At 38.0% G+C, this 23,052-nt stretch overlaps 1 protein-coding gene across 1 annotated transcript; it reads left to right on the top strand.

The window, feature by feature from the left end:
• The first annotated feature begins 418 nt into the window (after positions 1-418).
• Positions 419-1,430, top strand: Pom121l12 (POM121 transmembrane nucleoporin like 12). The gene has a single exon (XM_021178112.2). The coding sequence runs from the start codon at positions 420-422 to the stop codon at positions 1,254-1,256; it is 837 nt and encodes a 278-aa protein (XP_021033771.1). The 5' UTR covers position 419; the 3' UTR covers positions 1,257-1,430.
• Positions 1,431-23,052: the final 21,622 nt, after the last annotated feature.

Genomic DNA, 23,052 nt, shown 5'->3' with positions numbered 1-23,052 from the left:
AGGGTATAAAGAGAAATGAAGTGTATTCCACAAAAGGAATGGTTGTTATAATCACAATACTAAAGGAAAAGAAGCAGATACATAAGGCTGTTCCACACAGAATACTGTTCCTATTGAAGGTCACAAAAGAATTCCAGAGAGCCTCAGTACTATGGAGCAAAAATATGTAGGAACGAATTTCTGGATGACAGGATACATGTATTCATAAACATGTAAGATTTGTAGAGATTATAACGGTCAGGTACAAGTAAGAATGAATAACATATGCATATCATCTTAAGGAGAGGCCCATGGGAACTGTGTTCCTCATGTCTTGAAGCATCAGGATATGTTTGGGTTCCCAGAATTCTCTCTCAGGCTCGTGCTCACAGCCAACGGTCCTGCCTGCGGCAGGTCCTTGGTTCCCGGAAGCTGTGAACATGGGCAGCTCCCTGGGCTCACCCCAGAGATCGCTGTCTGCCCCCAGGCACCGAAGGTCTAGGCCTTGGCCTGAGTGGGTTCAGCACAGTCATGGACCCAAGGTTCCTGCTCACCTCCACACGCCCCAGAGAGTGGTGGGAACCTGGAGGCGCTCTGCCATCAGACATCCCACAGGCGTCACTCTGGGCCTGGATCTCTCCAGTGCCTGGGACACCTATATGAAACGATGGCTTTGGAGTGTTCGGAACCCTGGGTGGACCTGCAGCCCGGTGACAGTCAAGATTGCCCCTCCTGAGGGAAGAGGTAGTCCTCTGGCTTCTCTAGAACAGGGAGCACACATTGCAGAGCATCCTGAGGAGCTTCCAGACCCTTGTGCCAAGGAGACAGTGCTGAGAGCTCTCAGCCAGTGCAAGAAGGGGACTAGACGATTTGATGAACCTCTGTGGTTTGAAGTCCCAGAGGTGAAAAATAGAAGACAAAACCCAGAACCCAAGCGTTCTTCAGCCTTTAAACCCTGGATAAAAAATGGAGTGGCTGTTTCTTTTGTTCCCAAGCCTGGGCCTCTGAACCAAAGCATCGACTACATGAGCTTCAATGTCTTTAAGAAGAAAACTGACCCCCAGCCCTGTATCCACACAGACATGCATGCTGTGTTAGAGCCCCACATAGAAAGCTCTAACAAGACCCAGGCCTCCTGTGACCCCTGTCTACCCCCGGGTCCCAAGACTGGAGCCTGCAGCGTCTCCTTGGCAGGTGGGGATTTCCATTCTTGTCTGAGCTCTGTCATCCCCTTTGGAGACTCCAGTAGACTTTCACCCCCTGGCCACACATACTAGCCCAGTTTGGGTTGCAATACTTGCTTCAGCTCCCTATGACCTGGACTTTGAAGCCCAAGTCATCTCTCATGCCTATCAGAATATTCTGCCTCTAAGCCCAAATCAACATCTTGGAATTTATTGTTGCTTCTCATTTGCCCAGTTTGTATCGTGAAACACTTACTTATTAAAACAGTATTATCAATGAGAAGTGATTTTCATGAAAAAAATTTCCAGCAGGACAATAGCTAATCCCAGACTTCTTTATTTATTTGAGATCTCAATCATTAGCTCAGTTTAGGTAGAGAGTAGTGAGAGAGAACTGAATCTTGAATCATAGTGAAAAGTGTGGGTTCTAATCTAAGAAACAAGCATTCAATAAAACATCTAGGATCTGGTTCCTAGATTTAGAAAGATGATTCTTGGTGCATAGTGGGTTACTTGGCAGCAGAAACTGATGTAGTAGCAACAGAATTTGGACTGAGTGTGTCATTCAAGATCTGAGAATTTCTGGGTTGAATGGAGAACCATGCAAGGTCATACATGTGTCCAGGAGCAGATGAGTTGCTGCTGGTGCACTCTCTGATATCACTGGGAACGTGAAGGATTGGGTAATTTTTGTTTTATTTTTCATGACACTGAAGTAGATTCTGTGCCGCTTACTGACATAGAAAGATACCAGCAGGAGAAAACATATTTGAAGAAACAGGCTTTTCAGTCATGTTTCTGAGAGTGATGATCTTCTTGATCTGGTAGATTTTCCAATTGTGCAACTGAATAAATGAGCCTAGAACTCTTAGTCTACAGCCAGGTAATTACTCCAGGATCCATGACCATATAAATTCATGTATAACAAAGAATTAAAGCCAAATACTCTTGAGAGAACAACGGTGTAATGTGTACAGGGAAGGGATGAGGCAAGGAGTCTGAGGTGCTCTAACATTCTGAAACCAAAAGAAGGAAAGGAAGAAAAGCCTGTGAAATACAGTCACTGGGGTGGAAGGGGATTGAGTAGCAGTGGGCACTGAAGAACATCCCAGAATTCATTTCTAAATCAATTGTGAAAAATGTTTCATGCAAATAGGCCAGTGTCCTCAGCACCAGGACAAAATTCTTACACAATTCTCATTCTCTAGGCCTTCCCATGAAAAAGGATATCCACTTCATTGTACTGGTTCAGCTCATCTGGAGACACACACAGAAACAAGACTTCAGAAAATACTCTGAATGTTACTTTGCCCAATTAGGATTAGATTTTCTAAAGGAATAATGTTAACTTTGATCATGGAATCAAAGCTGGGCGATAAAAAAAAATCTTAACAAATATTGTCAAAAAGACAAAAATTAAGTGTTAGGATTTAGAGAAAAAGGAAGCTCTTGAACACTGCAGGTGGAAAAGGAAAATTAATAGATTAATTTTTCTAAACTACAGAAGTCCATAAAGAATTATCAACAGACCCACATAATCCCACAGTAGGTACATATCTAAAGAAGTAATATCATTACATGGAAGAAATTGAGCAATCTCATCTTCATTTTAGCATTATTCATATACACAAAAAGATGCAGATCCAACCTCAGCATCCACTGGTGTATGAAGACTATGTAGTGTATATACAAAATAGGACACTACTCACGTTCAAAAGTGGAAGAAATTCTGTCACTTGCAAAAATATAGATAAAGGAGGCTTATGTCAGGTAACTCATATGCAGAAAAAATGTCACTCATGTATGTAGTGGCTAAATTCATGTAGTCATGGAAGTATAAATCATAATGAAACCATAGTAGCACCAGAAACTTGGTAATGTTAGGGAATGTGTGGCAAAGATACGAAGTTGGATAAAGGGCATTCAATGAAACTAATGTGCACTGTGATAAAATTTAAGAGTTGGTTATGCTATGTGTTAGATCGTTACCAAACTATTGTAAGGATATTAGAGAATGCATTCACTGACTTAGCCATTTCACAATGCATCACATTTCAATATATATCTTTTGGGAAAATACAGGTACATGCAGTTTTTAAATGTAAAATGTGTACAAATAGTATGAAATATTGGACAAAAATTCTGGGCAGGGGCTTACCTTAAAAGTCATATGCATTATGTCCCTGATAAGGAAAGAATGATGCCAAGGTTGTGCATCAACTCAGATTGTCAGTGAGAGAAGAGCTGTAGCACACTGTGGCACTAGTAATTAGAATCAGCATAGATCATTTAGCATTATCACTTCAACATAATGTAAAGACCTTTCTGTTGTTTTGAGTTGTTTTTGAAAGAGCAAATAATTGTAGTCATAACTTGCTAGAGCAATGAAATATTCACTAAAGTGTCTAAACCACAAAGGTCACAGTATGCCAAGGGGATGACACAGCTGTGCTCCAAAGTAAGGACATGCATTTCAAAGTTACAGGGGAGTGAGACCTGTGGGGAATTTTCTAGCAATATATGAGTTTCAGTGGCATTGTGTTACATTCACAGGGCACTGGGCAGAGGGAAATAACCTGATTGCCTTCACAGCCTGGATGGAAGTCTTCACTCCATTATATATACAGTGTTTCAGGGCATGTTAGTCAAATTAAAGGTCAGCTGGATGGTTTATCTAGATTCAGTAATAAATGTTATGCAAAATACTTCATGTTGGAGATGCTTTAAGATCTAAGCAAGATAGCTACTGAAAGAATAAACTGAAGGAGGGTAGTATCTAGCCATTTAACACAATATGGCTATAGTTGTGATGAAAAGGTATGGATTCAGTCACCACAGATTAACAATTACAATTATGCCTATACTGAGCATGAGCAGATATTTTTCATTTTCCCTAGATATATAGACTAATAATGATTTGATGTTAAAATTAACACTGTGTGATTGTTAATATTGCCTGTCAATCAGCAGGACCTAGAATCACCTAAGGGACAAAATTGTGGGCATGTGTGTGAGGAAAACCAGACAGTGGGTTAAATGAGGTTGGAAGGCTCAATACAAGTGGTACCATTGCAAGACTTGGGGTTCTAGACTAAATAAAAAAGATTAGCTGTGCATCAGTCCTGGACCTCCTTTGCTCGCTAAAAGTGCATACAAAGTGATCAGTGACGTCACAATCCAGTTGCCTTTATTTCTCTGACAAACAAACCCTTTAGTTGCATTTGTCAGGTGTTTTTCACAATGTAAAAGAATTTCCTAGTTTTAATTCTCACCATTTAAGTGTTGGGCAGGCTATTGTTTTGTTTTGTTTTCTGTAGGCAGCAATAGAATGGGTGATAATATGGGCCTGTAAGTAGATCACCTTCTTCATTCATGAGGAGTTAAAGGTCTGCCTAACATTATGGTGCATTTGTATTCCTGTCCTTCCACAACTTCTGTAGCCTGGGTCTTCATAACAAGCTTAATGCCTCTTGTCAGGAAAGCTAGTGATAGCATGCTTAATGAGCTATAAAAAGAATATCCTGGATTTCTCAAATGAAATAAACCACAGGACTAAGTAGTATATATATTTTCTTTTCAAAGAATAGTCAAAAAGGAAGAAGTAGATAATTAAGTCAGAATAGATCCATAGGCCACAAACATGGAGTTGTAGATTTTAAAAAGGGGCTGGGGATTAAGCATAGGAGAGTACATATCAAAAATAATAACACAAGAACACACACCCACAAAAGTGAATAGAAGTCCACTGCTCCCCTTAGTATAAAGTTAACTAGCTATGATTGTGATAGGAATTGTGCTTTGTAAGGCTAATTGTTTGTCTCTGGGGAGTGTAGGTGGATAGTCATTTGGCCATGCAGCATGTACTTAGTATGTAAAAGGTTCTCAGTTCAATCCTTAGCATATACCAAAATGTCAAGTTAATGTTCAACATCCTTAATCATCAGGGAAATGCAAATCAAAACAATCCTGAGATTCCACTTCATACCAGTCAGAATGGCTAAGATCAAAAATTCAGGTGACAGCAGATGCTGGTGAAGATGTGGAGGAAGAGGAACACCCCTCCATTGTTGGTGGGATTGCAAGCTTGTACAACCACTCTGGATATCAGTCTTGCAAATTGGATATAGTACAACCAGAGGATCCCGCAATACCTCTCCTGGGCATATATCCAGAAGATATTCCAACTGGTAATAAGGACACATGTTTCATTATGTTCATAGCAGCCTTATGTATAATAGCAGAAGCTGGAAAGAACCCAGATGCCCCTCAACAGAGGAATGGGTACAGAAAATGTGGTGCATTTACACAATGGAATACTACCAGCTATTAAAAAGAATGAATTTATGAAATTCCTAGGCAAATGGATGGACATGGAGGGTATCATCCTTAGTGAGGTAACCCAATCACAAAAGATCTCACATGGTATGTACTCACTGATAAGTGGATATTAGCCCAGAAACTTAGAATACCCAAAATCAAGTTGCAAAACACATGAAACTCAAGAAGAATGAAGACTAAAGTGTGGTCACTTTGCCCCTTCTTAGAATTGGGAACAAGCTGGGCGTGGTGGCACACGCCTTTAATTCCAGCACTTGGGAGGCAGAGGCAGGTGGATTTCTGAGTTCAAGTTCAGCCTGGTCTACAAAGTGAGTTCCAGGACAGCCAGGCTATACAGAGAAACCCTGTCTCAAGAAAACAAGACAAAAATAAAACAAAAACAAACAAACAAACAAACTAAAAAACAGAATTGGGAACAAAACACCCATGGAAGGAGTTACAGAGACAAAGTTTGGAACTGAGATGAAAGGATGGACCATCTAGAGACTGCCACACCCGGGGATCCATCCCATAATCAGCCTCCAAACACAGACATCATTGCATATGCCAACAAGATTTTGCTGAAAGGACCCTGATATAGCTCTCTCTTGTGAGGCAATGCCAGTGCCTGGCAAAGACAGAAGTGGATGCTCACAGTCAGCTATTGGATGGAACACAGGGCTCCCAATAGAGGAGCTAGAGAAAGTACCCAAGAAGCTAAAGGGGTCTGCAACTCTATTGATGGAACAACAATATGAACTAACCAGTACCCCCAGAGCTTGTGTCTCTCGCTGCATATGTAGCAGAAGATGGCCTAGTTGGCCATCATTGAGAATGGAGGCCCCTTGGTCTTGCAAACTTTATATACCTCAGTACAGGGGAACACTAGGGTCAAGAAGTGGGAGTGGGAGGGTAGGGGAGTGGAGGGGGAGGGTATGAGGGACTTTTGGGATAGCATTTGAAATGTAAAATAAGAAAATACCTAATTAAAAAACAACAACAAAACCAAAAAAACAACAAAAAAAAAAAAGAAAAAAAAAGAATAATTTGTTTAATCCCACAAATGTGTTACTTCCACTTTGAAAACAAACCTGGTCATTACTGCAGGACTTTCCATATATGCTCCTCTTACTTAGATCTCACTGCTGACAGGTTCAGGACAGAAGGACTTGTACCAAAGTGGACTTTGTTCTTCTAATGAGGTGTCGTGAGAATTTCAACCTATATCCTCTCATATAATCCTGAAGTCAGTCAGGTAGAAACTGTTGTCTGAATGTTCATGTTTCTAGGTACCCGACTCATTCCCTCATGACAAAGCAGCATGAAAATCACAGAAAATCTTGACTGCACAAGAAAACACAAATCAAAGAAGCACCACCCCCTCCAAAATGTACAAAAATTCCAGTTTCTGTTTGAATATTATGTTTTCACTCATGTGAAAATTTTCACCACTAGCTGCATCTGTGTATTCAAGAAATTTTGGATACAGAAAAGCAAAACAAATTTTTAATATTTCTTCCCTACTCACAAAGATTTTCTGATTTCACAGTCTCTTGTGGTTTTCTGTATAACATTTTCCTGTGGTTGCATGTTTTTCTTTGTACTTCCAAACAGCCCTTTAGTAAATGGAGTTACATTACATAAATAAAGATAAGAATTCAATTTACCCTAAAACTTTCTTTCAACAGAAAGGATAGAAGCAGTGCTTTATTCTGCATAAATCTAGAGAATTGAAATTAAAGGAAGGTATTTCCAATAGCAACATTCTTAGCAAACTGTGAAAAGGAAAGAAATAGGTGATACCACTTCAACTCAGAGATAGAGACAAACCATAGAGCAGAATTGACATTCTAGTGATGGGGAGATTGTTTTGGTGGCACCACACTTACTATGGAAGCATGAGGGCGTGAGTTCTGACCATCTGTACCCAAATAGACTTCATGCACAGCCTCACACATCCACCTATAATCACAAAATTGGAAAGGAAAAGAAAGACCCCTAAAGCCTTCTGGTCAGCAAGTCTCACTAAATGGAGAGGTTCAAGTTCACTGAGAGACTCTATCCCAAACAGTAGGCAGAGGATAATTGAGAAAAACATTTAAAGACCATTTTGGCCTACATACCATATCTACCACAAATATACATATATACATAGAAGAACTCACATGCAAAATGACATATTTACAAATGCAAAGAAATTGTTGAAATATCTAGATTCTATGTTAACTGAAAAATTAAAACATGGTAAAAGAAAAATAAATGTTATTAATAGATGATAGAAAAATAAATTTACTGTGTTAAATATTAATATAGGAGACCTGCTGTAGTTCTTCATGCTCAGCCTGAAAAATGCTAGTTTAACTCTAAATTGTTTAACTTAGTAATAAGAAGGTTATACTATGCTGAATTTAGTTAAAAAACATTTATAATTAAAATTTTGTTTTTATTTTAAAACTGAGAAATGGATGAATGTACACAGCCAACATTCCAGCCTTGTTCTAATGTCTGAGTTCAAAGTTTCCTCCTAGATTCAATGAAAGTATTAATATGAGCCATAGTAAAATATTTTTACATTATATTAAGATATTATGAATAGAATAAACACTCCCATCTCTAAAAAGAGAGATTGGGGCCAAAGCAAAACTGAAATCAATAAATACGATACTCTATATCTACATGTGGCATTCTAAAAATGTTCTGGCATAAACATGCACTCCAAAGAACATGGGTAGCCAGAACCCAGGTCATGACATTTACAGACACAAGGCCTCTTTCCTGGGTAAGCTCTATTCACTGCATGCAGCTTTCTTCAGCAGATATTTCACAATTCTATTCTCTCACTCCCTAGAGTTGTCTGTGTATTGTATTGTTTTATTTTGTTTTTGGATTTTTGAGGCAGGGTTTCTCTGGGTAGCCCTGGCTGTCCTGGAACTCGCTCTGTAGACCAGGCTGGCCTTGAACTCAGAAATATGCCTGCCTCTGCCTCCCAAGTACTAGGATTAAAGGCAAGTACCACCACTGCCTGGATTTTCTGTGTATTTTAACCCCACACTCAAATAGTCATGTATGACAGTCCCATGAATGGGCTTTAGGGGTCCCGACCCTGTCATGTATTCCCAGGCCTTTCTGGCTTTCCTTTGGAATGTGAGTGGAAGTCTCTACAGTTTCATATTTCTTATATTTTGCTTTTCTGTAAACTGTAAAATGAAGTTCATGTAGCAGATGCCTAGGTCTGCTTCAAAATTAGGCAGTGGTTGTCCCTCGTTGGACCAGGGCTGCAGTAGTCTCTGAATATCTCAATCACAGTGAATGAAGTGAAACATTTCTAACCTTTCAACCTGTTACTTCAACAGCAAACATTCCTTTTCTGTTCCAAGCTCTTCAACTATTGCTCCTCTGATTTTGTATCCAAATTTTCAATATAAGGTTGGATAAACATAGAGTAATAAACATATTGCAACTTGAATATTATATGGCTTCTTATTGTCGCTACAACATTAAGTAGTCAATCATCTTTAAATCCACATTTCTTCAAAATCCCAGCACAGGGACAAATTGCAGACAAGCTCTTTGCCACATGTAATGGTATTTGGTTCAACTCCAAGTAGAGATTTGGCTTCCATCTATTATCTCTCTAGCATCAAACATATGCTTTATCTGCTCCCAGCTCCCACTAGAATCCATTATTCTATCACTTCTTATCACTCTCTAGAATTTCTTTGGAATTGGTCTTAATTTTTTTCCAATTTTCCCCTCCAACCCATTTTCAAATGCTTAAAGACCCTATGGGAAGCTTTACTTATGACAATAGCCCCACTTTTCTGGTATCAATCTACATTGATTTTGTCACTACAACAGAAGTGAGTAACAACAACATAACAGTATGAATGCTTTCTTTGTTTCATAGTTTCAGTACATGATCATCTGCTATGGGTTGTTTGTTTGGTTTTTTGTTTGTGTGTTTGTTTTACCCTGGTACATTAGTTCATCATGGTGAGTAAATAATGAGGAACAGAGCTGTTATCTTTTGGAAGCCATAAAGTAAGATATAGGTACCCAAGGACACCTGTTCAATGCCCAGTTTGCTCAGGTAAAGTCCTATCTCCTAACATGCATAGAATGTCTCAAAGTATTACTACTAGTAGGGGACCAAGCCTTCATTTTGTAATGGAGTTTATGCAAATTGAAAGAAGCTGCCTGCCTTTTCCCAAAGGCTACATGGTGAATGGCCTAGTCTGTGATAGAACTCCAGGGAAAGGCAAACCTATGGAGATACAGGAATTTTACCATTTGGTTAGAACGTGTTGGAAGAAATAAGAGCACACTGCAAAGTATCAGCAGAAATATACTGAGGCAATGAAAAAAATTATCCTTAATTATATCTACAAATGGTAATCCCTTTATAATAGGTAGTGGATGTGTATATTTAAAAGAATTTTGTGGCTCATTGAGCTGAACACTGTGTGACATTACTCTATCTTTTCTGTCCTTTCCCAGATAAATCTTTACACCACAAGGAAAAGCTCCACCATGGAGTCTTGTCCTAGGGCTGAATGTGCTGTGTGACAAGGCCTCTTCATCACCATCACATCCTGAACAAACTCTACATCTTAGGTGCAGGGTCCTGCTTTTGTGATTCTGTCAGATGGACAAATCTAGCAAACATACCTCAAAAGACTCCTCCTCTGCTCAGTTGATTCAGCTTTACTTTTGCCACTCTATGGGATAAGGACCTACTGTCCTGCTCCTAGTTTCAGGGAAAAGTCTGATATTCTTGGAACATGTATGCTCAAGTATGTGAATCAGCATCAACAGCATCACTATGGCAGAACTCAGCATAGGCACACTAGGGAATTTATCCTGAATTATTGAAGACTCCAAGAAAACAAAAATGGAGGTCAGAAAAGAGGTCTCACTTAGTAGGTATCAGCATGGGTAGAATGTTCTATGTCCTCAAAAGCTGGTAATTATAACCCCATAATTCATTCCTTTTTTTTCTCCAATGTGAAGAAATGAAAATGTATAGTAGTAATATAGAAGCAATGATGAACATCATAAGCTATCACAGAAATACAACTAAAACTACATTGAAGTTCTTTTTTACAACTGTCATAGTGATAGTTATTAAGAAGGCTTGGTCGGTAAAGATTCCCCTACCTAACTTGATAATCTAATTCTGATCCCCCAAATCCACAATTTAGAGGGAGATAACTGATTTTATGAAGTTGACCTATTACACACATACACACACACACAAACACATACACACACACAGACAATACACATCACATACACTCACAAATTTGCATGCACACATAAACACACAAACATACCCTCTAAATAAAATAAATATTAACACTAAATAAATATTAAAAATTACAAGAGTTGGTGCAAGAGAGATGGCTCAGGAGGAAAGAACACTTGCTTCCCTTCCAGAAAACCTGAGTTTAAGTCAATGCCACCTTGGTTTCTTCTTACGATTTTTTTTTCTTTTTTTCTTTTCTTTTATTTTTTTATTTTTTTTACTTTCCTTTTTTTTTATTACATATTTTCCTCAATTACATTTCCAATGCTATCCCAAAAGTCCCCCATACCCTCCCCCCCACTTCCCTACCCACCCATTCCCATTTTTTTTTTGGCCCTGGCGTTCCCCTGTACTGGGGCATATAAAGTTTGCGTGTCCAATGGGCCTCTCTTTCCAGTGATGACCGACTAGGCCATCTTTTGATACATATGCAGCTATAGAGTCAAGAGCTCCGGGGTACTGGTTAGTTCATAATGTTGTTCCACCTATAGGGTTGCAGATCCCTTTAGCTCCTTGAGTACTTTCTCTAGCTCCTCCATTAGGAGCCCTGTGATCCATCCACTAGCTGACTGTGAGCATCCACTTCTGTGTTTGCTAGGCCCCGGCGATTTGAACAAAGTATTTGACATCTTCAATAAGTAAGACTTACCTCACAGACTGGTGAGCAGCAAGAATAGTGGCAATATTCTGGGTAGTTTTGCTGGTCTGTTGAATGGCCTTGATCAGCAACTCAGAGGGAAATAAAAATGACTAAAAGATATTTTTAAGCATTCACATTCTTACCTATCAGGAAAAACACAGATTAAAAACATATTAAAGGATATTCTTGCCTCACCAATGGTTGTTGAAATCAAGAAGACATATGATCATAAATGCTACAGAACAATCAATTCAAAATGAATCAAAGACCTTAACCTAAAATCCAACATGCTAAAAATATTGGGCAAGACTTAGGTAATAGATTTAGAATTATATAAATAGGCAAAATCTTTTTGACACAAATTCTAATAGCACAGGAAATAATCTCCCAAATCAACAAATGACACTGCATAAAATTAAAATGTTTATTCCCAGCAAGGAAAAATACCAGCAGAATGAACAAACAGAATGGGAGGGAATATTGGATAGGAATACCTCAAATAAGGAGGCGATATTTAGATTATGTAATGAGCTGAAATATGAAGTTATTAACAACATAAAACTGTGTCAGTTAATAAATGGGCTATTTAAGTGAGCAACTAGTTCTTACAAGAAGATACACACAATAACAATAAATATTTTTTAAATGTTCAATGTATTTGGTCATCAGGGAAATGCAAATTAAAACCACTCTGAAATTCCATGTGATTCTACTCAGAATGGCCAGGATGCTAAGAAGATGAGGATAAACTTCAACCATGATTTAGGTGCACTGGAGTGTTACTTCTTAAAGTGTATGGTAGGTTTGCAGCAGAGCAAGGGAAAGGTACATTCTTTACTGTACTCATTACAGCTCTAAAGCCTTGGGTTTTACAGGTGAGGTTTGTAAGCAATTTGTATATCTTTAGCTGAACAAAAAGACTGAATTTTATGTACGCTTAACTTTTTGTTGAAGAAAAATAACTCTTACATAAATACATCTATTCATAGCTTCCCTTGAGTAAGTTCATATGCATATTCAAATACAGTATGATTTCTCACTTACTGTTTTGCAGTTTTCTAGAAATGTTCAGGAAGCATGGATTTTTTGTGTACGTTGAAACCAGTCCAGTACAATCTGATTAAGATGTTAAAGAAGTAGCAGCAATGTTTTCCTGTACACAGACTCACAGTTTGAAGCTGCTGTCTGGAAGGTTCATTCATTCCGCACCATGTGACTTTCTGTCTAATCCTTTTCAGTTACTCCCAAAAGACACATTTCCAAGTTGATTTCTAAGTATGCCCCCTTTCTGTTCTTTTTGGCCTTCACCACAGATATCAAGATGTATATATATTTAACTTATACATGGAAGTTGCTATCACACTTTATTTTCCTTTGTCAATACAGAATAAAAATTCTGAGAAAGTAATGCTTTTATCAATTTTACAAGACATTATTTAGCATTACTTTTTATGATTCTTAGTTTTCTGATAAGATTTAGTTATGAATGATGTTGCCATACTTCAAGTAAAAATCCAATTTTGGTTTTGTAGAAATGGTCATTATCAACATCACCACTATTCAGAAATATGAAAGCAAAAGCCATTGAGATGACTCCACAGGGAGGCTGTATCTAGTATACTTTTGTCCATCTAGTCTATTAGAACACCACTGAGTATATTCCAGTTCTGTTTGCACACAATTACAAACTGCTTTCTAAGTAGCTCTAAGAAGCAGTCTAAGGATTATCATAATCTACCTCTCTGAACTTTTATCCCCTTTAAGAAACTCTCTCTCTCTCTCTCTCTCTCTCTCTCTCTCTCTCTCTCCTCTCTCTCTTTTCTCCCTCTCTGCAATTCTGATTTAAAAGCACCTGTTGTTATAACCCAGGGTTTAATTACACTGTACCAGATTCCAAAGTACTAGTATGAAAGCCATAAATCACCACATGTGTTTTGTGTTTTTGATAAATATCTGTCAGAACTTTTGGTAATTATATCTAGAATCAAAGTGATGATGCATAGGAAATGACTATGCTAAGCAGTTGAGGCAGATGCAAACTACATATGATGCATATGATGGTGTATGTTCTGCAGAGTATTTAAGGAGTGCATTCATATGTGGAAATCTACTTACATCAATCTGCTGCAGGATAAGAAATTTACTGTGACTCAGATTTAGAGGGTTCAATCCAAATACCAAGGAGAATTCTATACTTCAGGTAGAACAATTAACATGTCATGCCCTGAGTCAGAGTCAAACAACACTGGTTGATCATTTTGTTTGCCCTTCTGTCCCTGTATTGTATATGAGACACTGATGCCATCCATATTAAGGTTGGTTCTTTCTACCTTAGGTAATCCTTTATAGACATGTCTTCATAGATACATAGTGTATTTCACCAATCTCCTTAGTGATGATAACTCTTTTCAAGTTGACAGTGAAGGTCAACCACTATACACATATTTGCTAGGCTCTCTATGCAACCATGGCTTTCCAAAATTATTCAAACATTGCATATTGGTAGGACAGGAGGCAATCTAAGCATATGCAGTAAAATACTGGCCTCTTGTAGGAAGTAATAAGGTGGAGAGGCTTTGACTCCAAAACCTAACATCTCTAAATTGTTAATGCAAACTAGTTAGTAAGAACAAATCACAAATAGTGGGGGTGCTCCTAAAGCTGTTGTCTGTTTGTGGAATATGTTCCCTTTATTGGGTTGCCTTGTCTGACCTCAATGGAAGAGGATGTGTCCAGTTCTGCAAAGACTTGATATGCCAAGGTTGCAGGATACCTGGGGAATTCTTCCACCCTCTCAGAGGAGAAAGGAGGAAAGACAGAAAAAGGGATTGTGTGATGTAGGGAGTCTAGGAGGGTGGGTAGATTTAGGGATATAAAGTATACTAAGGAAAGTTACCTTATGGTTTCAACTGTTCTGTTACTGTAAAATGTTCATGAAATTGATACAGCATTAGATCATGGTATTTAGAGGAAACCATATCTGTGCCCCTGGTCCATGTGCAATCACATTTGGTTGCAAAATCCACCATCCTTTAATGCTTTGAGGTAAAAGTTGTTTCATTCATTGATACACCAACTTGTTGACCTAAAGTTTACTTGCCTCTTGCAATAGTGGAGTGTTGTTGACTGTTTTTGGACATAACATCTTTCCTGAGAATATATTCCTGGAATCTAAATTTCCACTGCTCATACAGTAAAAATAAACAGTATCTATATAGGAAGAGAGAGAAATCTCTCTCTCTCTCTCTCTCTCTCTCTCTCTCTCTCTCTCTCTCCTTTTGAATTTTACTATCACGTTCATATCACACAGAGGTAATTAAACAATTATCTTGCTGTCTCCTTGCTATTCTTGAAATTATATTTAATTTTTATGGAATTATGAGGGCTTCTGCAGCCAGTCTTTGTGGAAATACTGTATTACTTATGAGGAACTGTTCAGGTAATATCAGCAATGAAAAAGCTTGCTGTTTTCTCTTTATCATTGAATAAAAACACTGTGATGTTTGAAAATCAGTCTAAATTTTTCTGAATCTGAGCATATCAACAACAAAGATAAGTAGGAATATTCCTTTAAAGATCATATTGTTCTGACTCCATTCATAAGCAGTCAGCTCATGCTTTCTGCTAATCAGCACAACACACTGTAAATAAGTTTAGCAAAATAGACATTGAGCCTTATGAAACATATGTCTTTAATGAGGCACAACAATTTAAAAAGCCATGTAAACTTAAAAGAAAATGCAAGTCTCTTGTAACATTCAGCACCTCCCTCTCCACATTTCAACAATGCATCCATTATGCACCACTTTTGTTAGAAACATCCAGATAACAATTCTCTTTCTAACATAAGATAATTTCCACAAGTGGATTACAGTGTACAGAAAACATAAGTGCAATGAGCTATATAGAGAAATTAGTTTCTTACCAAAATATTCCAAGAACATTTTCAGACAGTAAGAAGTTGATAAAGATAGATATCCATTTAGATGTGAGTTTTCTGGGATTCTTATTTACAACTGTGTGCACCCTGTGCCTTGGGGGGTGGAGAGTGACAGATCTCATTGTCACAACCTTCTCAGTGAGGTTTCAGGGGAACAGATGATTTGCTCGCATAAGCTTGTGCAACACTATCAGGCCATGGTTATCATCTTGCTGGATTCCTTCCTCTGGCAAATGTCAGACCTAAGCATGAAAGTTTCTATGTAAGGGTAGCAATGATACATCCTGAAATGCTTTTCCTCTCTCCCCTTTCCATAAAGAGTGAACCTGCACATTCTGGAGGAAATGCAAGCAGCTGTGAAGGTGACAGACTCCTAGCATCTGTCTCTTCTGCCTCAGATGATCCCTGGGGCAGAAGTAAGACTGGGTAAATATGGGCTGGATTCTGGAATACATTTGAGATATAATATACACAGCCATCCATGAAATATTACAGGTCATTGCAATACACTCATTGTATTTTACATCTGGCATAGACAAACATCCCACCCTTAATTATAGGTTTACCGACCAAATCGGCTGAACCGTGGATTTTAATAGTCTTTGAAATGCACTGGTGGTATCTAGTATGGGGCGTGCGTGTGTGCATTTGTGTGTGTGTGTGTGTGTGTGTGTGTGTGTGTGTTGTGTGTATATGTGTATACATTTGGAAAGAAAAACATTACTTGCCTGAAACCTCTAAGAAATCTCAGAAAACCTTGTTTTCTAGAAGCAGAACTTCCTTTGTATTGAAAGGACACATTTCGAAAACCCACTATGGTCTTCTTTTTATAACTTTTGCTTTCTATATTCCAGTGGAAAAATATTTAAAACACAGTTTTATGCAATGCGTAAGTCAGACATGCTGAAAGAAATGTGTGAGAAATATTTTAAAAGTAGAATCTATGGTTATATCACAAGATTTATACGCCTGTTTTTTCATTAAAATTCTTCTTATTCATTTTATCATTAACACTTCAGCTCTTGGTCTGATGTAGTATTTATGTTGAAGCTCAGGCAGAAGAAACAAGCGCGTTTTTCTTCAGTAGGAGTCTGTTATTAATATCATGACCCAGTCTTGAAGATTTGAAGGCTTTGGAGAGGTAAAACCCTTCTTAGTGCCCTTTGTAGAGCTCTCTGCTGTCACATCAGTGTGGAGCAAATACTTGTCTTAGACCACCTAGTATATGACATTTTGTTATAGAAGAACTAGGACAATCATATTACTAAAATATCAGATGCAAAAAGGTCTATACTCATTTATGTGAAATGATAGTTATGGATTATATAGTTGAGCATTTATTTATGTGGCCAAGAACATTTGGGCATGTCCTATGCAGTGAATGGGGTTTCTAGTGAAATTCCTATCATTGCATCTGGGAAGGTAATAAAGGTCTTATACAAATATTAATTTAGAAATGTTTCCATCTGACATTGGCTTTGGGCTTCCCTTGTTCTCATAACTTTCCTGATGTTTCTATTTTGCCTCTAACAAAAAGAATAGTAAAAAGAGATGTATATCTATCTTCAGTATGATGAAAGAGAGAGAACTTGTACTCCACCTCTTTTGACAAGTGACATTATAGCATTAATCCAGAGATGTCTTGGACAGATCATTATTTCTCACAACTTTTTACAGTTTTTTAGGTGTAGCATGTATATTTTCATCTTCAAGTTCATGATTGTCTTGAGAGAGTAAAGCAGTCCTAATCTCAGTAGATTTTTGGTTTTGTCTGGGCAAAAGAATCTCCTGATTTTTACATTTAAGTGACTTATCAAAAAGTGATAAGCAAACCATTAACAAAGGAGATTACTGACTATGAACATGCTATTGTGACAATGAATGTTGACCTTTTGGTATTTGTGTGACTTTGACATGTGAGAAATGTGTACATCAGAAATGATGTTCTCAATTATGGATCATTTCATTTTACTTGAGGACACACACACACACACACACACACACACACACACACACACACAGAGAGAGAGAGAGAGAGAGAGAGAGAGAGAGAGAGAGAGAGAGAGAGAGAGAGAGAGAGAAAGCCTCTCCTTTCACTTTACATGGGTTTGAGAAATCAAATCTAGGCTGTCACAGATCCCTGTGAATACTGACATTCTCCTCCAGAATCTTTCAGACTCTACTTTCTTCAGAAATATAGTAGACATCAAGACACGTGAGATTTGTATCATCCTGCTCAGTGATTGTGAGAATGAAACTATCATATCAAAACAGAATAGAATTCATCCTGGCAGACATTTTCAAGATAATTTCTTAAATATTAAGAATCATATAATTCTGATATATTGCATTCGATTCTTTTCGCATCATTTTGATAAAGAAATATATGACAACAAAAGCTTAAAAGAGGACAGTATAGCAGCTCAGTGGCTCAGTCTATGGGAGCAAACATGTATAGTGGTATCTTGTTTGAATGGTAACAGATAAAATAACAAAGACTGACTGAGAACCATGGATAGGTATTTGTAGTATTAATTATTTAATCCCACCACAAGGTTTGCTACCTGTAGTCTAAATTTCCAAATGAAAGATGCACACAGCCTATATATTTTAATATATCTTAAGCATCATAATAGCTAGGTGATTGTCCAGCATCAGTGCTGCTAGAATCTACCTCCAGTTATAATTCTAAATTACTACTTTCTAATTTCTACGTTCCATCTTAGATGCTCTTAACCCTTTGTTTAGCCCTCTACACCCTGATTTCTTGGCCAAGAGCATAGGGCATTTTCTTTGCTTCTTTACTCCATGGCAGACTGACTTTCCTCTCTCTCTCTCTCTCTATTCCTCTAAATCATGGCAAATTTACACTTTCTTCTCATCCTGGTCCCAAGCCTAGGTCTCCTAAAATCCCACCTCTGTCCTCTACAGGCACTAGCTGCTGGCATCTTTATTTACCCATCAGAACAAACTCAGGGCGAGGTCCCAGAAGGTACGTGCAGACCCTCTCTTGCAAAAAGTTTTTTTTTGGGGGGGGGATGGGGTGAGGTGGGGTGGGGGAACATAATTAACATTTGTAGTACAAGCAGGTACAAGTGATAAGCCTCAAAGACATACTCTAGTGAGCAGCCAGCTCCTCTTCTCCCTCACAAACGTTTTGCAACCTTCACAACAGCATCACAAACTAGGAATCAAACACTCACAACATGAGCCTATGGAAGACATTGTATATTCAAACCATGAAGCATATTAAAAAACAAGATATTATTTCTCATAAAATTAATTAAAATTCATGTTAGCAAAAATTCACTTTCACTGGTATGAAGGATATGAAATCTATTCATGCACTTTTGTGAAAAGTTCCAGATTATTAATGATAATTTGTATGTAATTGACAATAATTCCCTTTGTGTTCCATTGGAACATCATTAAATGCAGTTATTTTCAGTCAAAATGATAATAATAACTTATACAGATCAATGTTTTGTAGTAAGATTACATTTTTTTTAAGATTTATTTATTTATTATATGTAAGTACACTGTAGCTGTCTTCAGACACTCCAGAAGAGGGCGCCAGATCTCATTACAGATGGTTGTTAGCCACCATGTGGTTGCTGGGATTTGAACTCTGGACCTTTGGAAGAGCAGTCGGGTGCTCTTACCCACTGAGCCATCTCACCAGCCCGTAACATTACATTTAAATTACTTTATTAATTTGAACATATAGTTTGGATTGATATACTGTGAAATTGTGACTATTTTCTAGAACTGACAAGAAATTTTCATCCATAATTGTTTCAACCATATAGCTGTTTTTTAAAAAAATTCCTGAATAAGGGAAACACCAAAAGGCATACTAATATGGAAGAAGGAAATGACATGGGACCCCATCCCTAGACAAAGAACTACAGACTGCTAAAGTTTGAGACAGCAGGAGAAATAGGCTTCAACAGGGATGAGTTCCCTATTTGGTTATTCAATACAAAATGACCATCCCTGAAAATAAATACTCATGAGGCACACTGAATAGGCTGAGCAAAGTATGTGTGTGTGTGTGTGTGTGTGTGTGTGTGTGTGTGTTTCTAGTGGTGGGGTTTGTTTGTGTAACATTAAAATAAAGGGAAAAAAAGGCCATGAGTTAGAGGGAGAGCAAGATGGGTCATGAAAAGGATTGGAGAGAAGCAAAGGTGACGGATATTATGTGATTATATTTTAATTTGAAAAACTGAAAAATAAGGAAAACAAGCATAAGCCTTTGTTCTGGTTGACTTTTTTTTCCCCCTCCCATATTCAAAGACTCTTTACTATGCTCACAGATTCTACTTAGTGATGCCTGTATTTGTGTGGACATAGGACCATCTACAGAACCATGGGAAGACTCTCAAGGGCTGCGAGTACACCATAGGACATATTATTAGATTCATTTGTGTATTCTTTTTTTCTTTATGTTCATAATTGAAATTGGCTTGTAATTGTTTTTCTTTGTTGACTCTTTGTGTGATTGGGATATCAGGGTTTCTGTATCATCATAAAATAAAGTTGACAATGTTCCTTCTGTTCGTAAATTATGGAATAATTTGAGGTATATTGGTATTGATTAATTCTGCAAGAAAACAATATGGCCCTCGAGTTTTCCCTTCAAATTAATTAGGGGTTATAGGTCTATTTAAATTTATTTCATCTTGACTTAACTTTTTTAAAGTGTTATCTACCAAAAAAAAAATCCATTTCTTTTAGGTTTTGCAATTTTATAGAGTACAGGTCTTTAAAGTATAACCTAATGATTCCTTGGAATTCCTCAGTCTTTCTTGTTCTTGTCTGTTTTTTGGTTCTGAATTTGTTTATTTGTGTATTTACTCTGTGTCTTTTTGGATTTGAATGCAGTGTTAATTTATGTTGGTCTGGTAGGATAGAGGGGGTTCTTTCAGTTTTCTTGTATCTGCTAAGACATTCTTTGTGACAGATTGTGTGGTCAATTTGGAAAAGGGTTTGTCTATCTTGTTGATTTACTCAAATAACCAACTCTTCATTTCATTGATTCTTTGTATTGTTCTTGTTGGTCTTTCTAGTTTATTTATTTTAGCCTTCAGTTTGATTATATGTTCCCATCTGCTACTCCTGAGTTTGCTTACTTAATTTTGTTTTGGAGCTTTCAGGTGTGTTAATCCACTAGGATAAGACATCTCACTTTTAAAATTTTAATCATTTATTTATTTGTTTACTTATTTTATACTCCAGATTTTATTCACATTCTGTTCCACCCTCCAAGTGTTCAACATTCCATACCTAATCCCCAAACCCCAGTCTCCATGATGATGTACCCACCTGTAGCCCCCCACCCATCCAGAACGCTAATCTCCCTGGGGCCTCCAGTCTCTTGAGAGTTAGGTTCATCTTCTCTGACTGAACCCAGACCCAGCAGTCCTCTGATGCATATGTGTTGCAGGCCTCATATCAGCTGTTGTATACTGCCTGGTTTGTGTTCTAGTATCTGAGAGACCTTGGGGTTCCATGTTAATTGAATGCTGGTTCTCCTACAGTGTCTCTCTCCTACTCAGCTTCTTTCATCTTTCCCCTAATTCAACCACAGGGGTCAGCTGCTTCTGTCCATTGTTTGGGTGCAAATATCTGCCTCTGATTTTTTCAGATGCTTGTTGGGTCTTTCAGAGGGTGCTGCAGACGAACCTCAATTAGGTCCTCATTCTGCAGGAAAACGGGGTTCCAGTAGTTACAGGCGAGCAAGGAGTTGGCACGGATAACAAACAAATACAGATACATACATACGAGTGTGTATCTGAATGTATTTTCTCAAAGTGAGTACCAGTCTTATAATACAGAAGAAAAACAAGAAAGCTAGGTGAATACATCCACCAAGGTGCACTGGTTCTTAACACAAAACAAAGAAAATTCATACATAAAAATATGGCGGGAGCCAGGCCGTGTTTACAACTGAGAATATGAACAACCCTTAGTTAAGATCAGCTAAACACAGGAGCCAGGTGAATGCTCTGATATAATGCTAGTCTATTGTTAAACCCATCATCAGGGGTCCTTTAGTAAATACCTGATTATGCTATTCTTCTGGGCCTAGTGAAAAAACCTGCACCAGGGGATTGCATTCTACTAACCATTTCATGAATAATACTACAACCCACCTATTTCCTAGTCCATTGTGTATTCCAGTGTATGCGTGTGATTCAGCTATTGTTCTAAGTAATTACTATGTAGACTAGCCTTGAGCTTTTCTAGCTCTATTCAAGTAAATTGTAATGCCTAATTAGTTTCACTGTCTCTACTAGAAGTAAATTTGAATGTTACTAAATAGGTAATATTCTTACTGAATTCCAAGCTCAGGGTTGGCTTCAAGGACCGCCTAGGACTTTGGTGAAGACCAGGGAGTAAAAAACCAGGGAGTAAAGTTCAACCTGATTTGAATATTTATAAAATCATTACTTGGAAGTACCTATAATACAAGAAAGCACACAGATCCATACACCCGACTGACTAATACAAGGACAGAATTTGAGTATTCGTGCTATGGGAATGCAAAGGTTCCAGGACGCTAAATTTCCGTGAACCTCTGCCTCAAGACTGCTTCCAGTTTTCCTGGCCTGTCATGGGAGTCACTACGGAAGTGGATGTAGCAAGAGGGAAGTCATGCTAGATCCCTTTTTGTGAGTGCTCCATAGCCTCCTTGGGGACTCCAGTTGAGCTGGATCTTACTTAGGGACTGTTGCTGGATCTTCTCTTCCTCAGGCTCCTTTCCATTTGCATCTCTGCAGTTTTTTTAGACTGGAACTGCCATGGACTGGACTCAGTTGGTTCTTCAACCAAGATTTCAGTAATCAGGTGAGCAAGGAATCGGGGGTAGGAGGGATGACAAACAGACATGGACACCAGAAAGAGTGCTGAATCTGAATGTAATTTCTCAAAGTGAGCACCAGGTTTTTTAATACAGAGGAAATAATAAAATTAGGTGCACATCAGCCAGGGTACATTGAGGTTATTGGATGCTTAATAGCTCTTACACAAAACAGAGGAATGCATACATAAAGACTAGCAGGAACTAGGCAATAAAACAACTGAGACAAAGTCAGCTCTATCTAAGGTGATCTTCGTTCTTAGAAGCCAGGTGTGAGGTCCTTACACTCCCAGGGCAAGGGTTTTCACACCCAAGCCACAGTTCTAATTAGGGAGTTCCACTCTAGCTAACCTTCTCATGAATAATGCAATACTCTAGTTCTTTCTTAAACCACAGCCCGATTGATCTTCTTCCTAAACCATTGTAAATTCCTGTATTTGGGAGTGACTAGGCTATTATTCTAAGTGATTTTTTTGTGGTGGGACTTTCCTCTATTAAGTAATGTAGTCTGCCATACATAACTATAATAAGAATTCTAGACTTGCTTTGCTAAGCTTTCCCTGAAATTTCTAACTCTATGTAGTAGATAGTAATTCCTGATTTTTTTTTTTTACTATCTCTCATACAATACTAGAGGTAATTCTGAATGTTTCTGAATAGGTAACATTTTTACTGAATTTCAAGGCCAGGGTTGGCTAAGGGACTGCCTAGCACATTGGTGAAGGCCATGAAGCAAAGTTCAATTTTGCTTAGGTATTTGACAAATTATTGCTTGGAGGCACCTATAATAAAACAATACTTAAAGAAAGCGCACAGAACCATTCA

Source organism: Mus caroli, unplaced genomic scaffold (genome assembly GCF_978045245.1).
Source record: "Mus caroli unplaced genomic scaffold, Mus_caroli_1 scaffold_13, whole genome shotgun sequence".
Lineage (NCBI taxonomy): Eukaryota > Metazoa > Chordata > Mammalia > Rodentia > Muridae > Mus > Mus caroli.
The sequence above is the reverse complement of the archived record's forward strand: the minus strand, read 5'-3'. Positions and strand labels throughout refer to the sequence as shown.